Here is a 6,192-nt window from a genome sequence, read left to right as displayed (position 1 = left end):
TTAAACTTGACCTCACCAATATTTGAGATTCTGTCGGAGGGCAACACAGAGACTCCAAGGGCATCCTGTTGTATGTTACCGGCAATGCATATGGTACTTTAATCGGTCCGATTCTATAACTCAGTACTCAACACTTCTGCGAATGCTGTAATTCTTCACACCCAACATTACTGCATCTCTGCTCTTGAATTTGTGGCCAACCCGAAATTCCACACCATCGTCTAAGTTGTAATCGTCTTCACCCATGTTGGAAAATGGAGTTTTCTCGTACATCGCCTCCAAATCCAATGTATGATAGTTACTGGGCATAGCTAATAAGCCACAACTAGATTTGGGACAGGCAGAAGATACCAAACTGATGATTCGACCAGCGTCTCTGGCACAAACTCCTCCTCATCGTATCTTCAGAAGAGCCACTATCATTTCTATCCGCAACATACTCCTTGTCGGAGTCCTCACCATCCATGTCTATGTCTTCCACTGGACTAGCAACGTGTAGCGGTGGTAGTGCGAGAGGTGGGATATCCTACACAAAATCCGAATGGCCAGACCCACCACCACCAAAATCGCCGACCTCCGCAGAAAACTCTATCACTTGTTCTACCATGATTCTCTCATAAATATCAAACATGAGGCGCACATGCTCATCGCCATGGAGTCAAAATATACGAAATTGAAAAATTCCATTTCCCATAGGTGCTAGCAACCTATACCCCACCCTTCCAATCTCTTTTCTCCTACTACCACCAACACTATTCAATATCAAACTCTTCAACTCAGAAAAAGAACTTACTCGCCGAGTGCGCAACATAATGGGATTATCAAACTCAAATATCACTTCAGTATCACTGTTTTTCATATGACAATTGGAATACACACTTACAATCACATATCCATTACTAATAGACATTTTGTCTTATTTTTTGGAAGAAAAACGAAAGAAAAGAAGTAAAATATTTGTGAAGAATGCAAAGAGTTGCACATCCTTTTATAACTCTTAAATATTTGTCGTAACGTATCTCGTTTACAGTGTAAATGTCATAACTTATCTTTTATTTTGTTTATCGTGTAAATGAAATAAAAATGCACGTATCTCATTTGAACTGTAAACGAAATAAAAATGCACGTATTTTATTTGAACTGTAAACAAAATATGCATGTCTCCTGTATATTATCATACATCGTTTATAATATAAATAAGATACGTGTATTTTTATTCGTTTACAAGATAAATAAAATAAAAGATAGAATAAATTTTTGTAAAAATACTATAAATTATATATTTTAGTAAGTAAAATATTTTTTATTTATTTAAAAAATTCTTTTATTCAACACATTTCTGTTTTTACGCACACACCGTATGCTTGTCAACCAAAAAAGAAAAAGAACAAGAACACACCATATGCGTGCCTCTCTGATTGACTTTTCATTTTTTAGTTTTTAACACTAATAATGAAACGCCAACTATTAAAATCTCCAAACTCTCACAGTCCACACCACAGTCACCTAAAAAAAAAACAAGGTCCGTTTCGTCTAAGTCTCTTTTTGTTTCGTGGCTTAGGATTCGGTGGTCCCAAAACCTTTGGACCACTTAATGGTTCCATTAGAAAACATGTTTTTAGAGTTTTTTTAACAATTGCTACATAGTCCTTGAACTAATTTTAATTATAAATTAACCCCATATATTTTATTTAATTATAGAAACTGTTTTTTATTTTATAAATTATTATTTTATCAATTATCTATTATATTTATTAACAATCAAATACAAAAACAACAATCAATTATATCCTCCATTGATCCTAATAAAGCTTTTGGTCATTCCAATCGATTAAAATATTAAATTTGATCTCGTGACGTTCGTCCATGGCTTCCAAATCGTGTTTCCTTGAAATTCAATCGATTGGTTTATCAAAACAATCGATTGAATGATAACTCAATCGATTAGATTACAGTGTATCACAAAACAATCGATTGAAAGTTATAAGGTAGAATGGTTTTCGTTTAAACCAATCCATTGTTTATACTTTTCAATCGAATGAATGCCTCAAAACAATCGATTGTTTTTGTTACTCAATTGATTGAATTCACGAAAACAACATGAATTTGTCAAATACAATCGATTGGAAAGTGATGACATTAAAGTTTTAGCCAAATTCAATCGATTGGTAATGTAATCCAACCGATTGGAAGGTGATGAAGTTGAATTTTTTGCCAACTTCAATCGATTGGTAATGCTACCCAATCGATTGAAATGTGTCATGCGACTATTTCAATCTTGTTATCTTTTTAGAAATTATCTTATTATTTATCTATCTTATCTTTAAAATTCTATCTTCAATTTTTGCTGTTTTATTTTGATGTAGATAAACTAATCTTATCTTTTCCTTAATATTAACATTATAAATTGGTGAATAATCCATCACTAATTATTCAATCCCACCATTGAAATCGTATATCATTTTCTTTGATTATAAAAAAATTAATTATTTTTCTTTGGAACATCCATCTGCTCAATATCCAATTTTTTTATTTTTTATCCGTCTATTTAATATCCACTATTTCTTCATCGTTAATCACCGTTGTAGCAATCAGCAAAGGTCCAATCAAGTTTTTCATTATAGTGTTCAAAAAATAAACCATCGTTTTGATTACAAAATCGATGTCAGTGAATAGAATCTCTAATTTTGCAATTATTCATATCGATACTTTATTCGTGAAATTATTTGTGTAAGAAAAAAATATTTTTTTATCTTTTATTAATTCATAGAAATTGAGAAATACTAAAAAGTAAATAGATGTTATTATTTTTTATTATTAATTAATTAGCTAGCAATCAGGGACGGACCTAGAGGAGGCGAGTAGTGGCCCGGACACCCCAAAATTTTAAGAAACTATACTTATCTATAACAATTTATATTAGGAATACAGAGAGTTGGGTGTCGATTATTTTTTCCTATTTTACCCCATGACAGAATGATGTAACTGCTTGTTAAGATATTCTTATTGGATGTAAATTATTGTTACAAATATTTTTATTAAGATATGTTTTGAAGGAATAAAAGTAGAATAGTTCAATAAAGATTAATATTCTTAAAAAATAAATTTACACTAATAATTTTTCTCTTCAAATTATTAGCGTACTTTTCTAATATACTCTAAGTACCTACACAATATATAATATCAATTAGCGTTCAAATTTAAGTTCTAATATTGTTATTAACGAGAGAGGTTTATTAATTTTTAAAAAAAAATTTACATACAATAAGTTTTGTATCAATATATCATGATTCATTTTAAAAATAATATTTATTCATCTAAGTTATAGAGTGTCTTGAAAAATCATATTTAAATAATTTTTTTATTTTTTAACTATTTTATATTTTTAGATTAAAAACTTTGTATTTTTTTATTCAAGCTTTATTTTTATATTTTATTTTAATTGTCTTATTCAAAACTATTAATATGAATTTTTATTTTGTAGGATAAATAAAAAGATGAGATTTTTTTAATAAATTAAATTATTAAAAAACTTACTTATTATAAAAGAAGTTAAGTATACTTCTTGATTATAAGAATACATATAATTCACTTTTGAATGTAATCACAATAAATATAAATTTATTCATTTTTTTAAAATTTACATTAATTATTAAAATTATAACATAATGAATGTACTCCTATACAAATTTATTCTTATTTTTGTGCTTTATTTTAATTTTGTTAAACAAAAAAGTTTAAATATTATTTACTTTTAATTTTTAACTTTTACCACAAATAAAAATATATGACTTTGTGTGTATTAAATAATTTTTTTCATTGGACATTTTTAAGATGTCAGGTATATTTACGGACACTGAGATGAATGAGCAATACCAGGAGGACGATGACTTTAACTAACAAGAAGAGCTAGTAAGTGACCAAGATATGATGGATGAACAGAATGAATTCGAACAAGATTTCAGAGATGAATTTACTGAGGGAGCATTTTTTTCTGAATCTGATATGTCAGAAGATATCCTTGAAGCCGCTTATGCGGTTGACTCCGTGCAAGACATTACAACTTTAAAATTTAGTGAGAATTTTGCGGAGGAAATTGGCAAATACCACTTTTCTACTTTGCAGCTTGCATTTGATTTTTATATGAAGTACTCAAAGTCGAAGGGCTTTAGTGCAAGGAAGAGCAAGACCTTCAAGAATAGTACTGGCAAGATTTACAAACAAAAGTTTGTATGTCATAGGCAAGGATTCAGGATGAAGAAATATTACACGATGGAAAAAAGAAAGAAGGAGCCTAGATTGGAAACAAGAACTGGATGTGAAGCCCGAATGGATGTTAAATTTGTACCAGAAAGTGGAAGGTGGCATATCTTTTATTTTTCTGACGAACACAACCATGATCTATTGGATACACAATTCAGTGCTATGTTGCCTGCCCACAAAAAAATGTCAGAGGCAGATATTATGCAAATGATGAACATGCTAAAGTCAGGGATTAGCACCTCACAGATATTTGGTCTTCTAGCTAGTCAAGCAGGCGGGTACGAATTTGTTGGCTATGGTCCTAGAGATATGTACAATGAGATTGCTCGGCAAAGGCGTCAAATTCCTGGTGATGCAGCACGAGTGTTGAAGAAGTTGGAGGATATGCGGTTAAAGGATCCACAATTATATTTCAAGGCATGTCACGATTCAAGAGGTTTGTTACATAATTTTTTCTGTTCTGATGGGATTAGCCAACTAGACTACCGACTCTTCGGGGATGTTATTGCTTTTGATGCTACGTACAAGAAGAACAAGTATAGTTGTCCATTAGTCATATTCAGCGGGGTTAACCACCACAACCAAACAATTATTTTTGCTGCTGCGTTAATTGCGGACGAAACTACTGATACATATATTTGGCTCCTGCGTCAGCTCATGTTTGCAATGAGGGGCAAGACCCCGACCTCAATCATAACTGATGGGGCCATGGCCATTAGGAATGCAGTAAGAGATGTATTTCCCGAAGTTAGACATAGATTATGCGCTTGGCACCTTATTCGAAATGCAACTAGCAATGTTGGAAATCCATCGTTTACATCTAAATTCAGAAAAATCATGTTAGGAGACTACGAAATTCCCGTGTTTAAGCGTAAGTGGGTTCAGCTTATTGAAGAATTTGGCATTGAGGATAAGCCGTGGGTGATCAACATGTACGAAGAGAAGCATATGTGGGCTACTGCATATCTAAGAGGAAAATTCTTTGCTGGCTTTAGAACTACATCAAGATGTGAAGGTTTACACTTAATTGTGGGAAGGTATGTAGGGTCGCGGTATGATTTGACAAGTTTTGTAGAGCATTTTCAAAGGTGTGTTGCATACATGCGCTTTAAAGAATTTAATGCTGATTATGAATCTACACGTGGGGTGCCCGTCATGCAAACTTGTATAGAGCTGCTAGAGAGATATGCTGCTGAGTTATACACTCATGAGATATTTCTTTTCTTTCGGCCATTTCTCTCTAGAGCTGGATCAATGCGGGTGCTAAACATAGATAATACTGATGATTGCATAAAGTACATTGTGTGTAAGCATGGGAGGCCCGATTTTATGTGGACCATTGATTTTTGTCAAGAAGAAATGATCTTCATGTGTACCTATTTAAGAATGGAGTCATTTGGTATTCCCTGCGAACATATTGTGAAAGTTATGGTTGACAGAGACATCTGTGAGATTCCCCGGTCATTGGTATTGGATAGATGGACAAAAAAGGTTACATCAGCACTCAATGATCCAAGTGGGTTCACCAGGGATGCTGTTGTTCTTAGTCGTCAAAGTGCCTTGGTGGAATTTTCTAAACAATTGGCTGCTGTTGCTGCTAAAGTACCAGAGAGATATGAAGAGACACGTGACATAATTATGGGATTGTACTCATCTTACAAGGCTGCAGACGAAGGCACTAATCAACCTCAGTCAGGTGTAGCTAGAAGTAGCGATCCGTATGTGCATCAAACCACTGGAGGCTCAGGACAACCATCTAAGAAGAAGAAGCGGCAACGTTGTAGTGTTTGTCAAATGGAAGGACATAAGAAGACAACATGTCCTTGGCAAAAGGACATTGACAACAATGTTACAGAAAATGAAGCTAACGGTTCGGACGATGGCGACATGTGTACCGAAGTGACGGCTAAGTTAGATAGTGATAATTAG

At 33.0% G+C, this 6,192-nt stretch overlaps 1 protein-coding gene across 1 annotated transcript; it reads left to right on the top strand.

Annotated features, from left to right (window-relative positions):
* The first annotated feature begins 3,930 nt into the window (after positions 1 to 3,930).
* On the top strand, positions 3,931 to 6,192 carry LOC112763271 (protein FAR1-RELATED SEQUENCE 5-like). The gene has a single exon (XM_025808987.1). The coding sequence runs from the start codon at positions 3,931 to 3,933 to the stop codon at positions 6,190 to 6,192; it is 2,262 nt and encodes a 753-aa protein (XP_025664772.1).

This window comes from Arachis hypogaea, chromosome 17, assembly GCF_003086295.3.
Source record: "Arachis hypogaea cultivar Tifrunner chromosome 17, arahy.Tifrunner.gnm2.J5K5, whole genome shotgun sequence".
NCBI lineage: Eukaryota > Viridiplantae > Streptophyta > Magnoliopsida > Fabales > Fabaceae > Arachis > Arachis hypogaea.
Note: the sequence above shows the minus strand (reverse complement) of the source record. Positions and strands in the feature narration are given on the sequence as shown.

Bases quoted from the DNA above. Each gene is read 5' to 3' on its own strand.
- LOC112763271 (XM_025808987.1), top strand. From the start codon at position 3,931: ATGGATGAACAGAATGAATTCGAACAAGATTTCAGAGATGAATTTACT.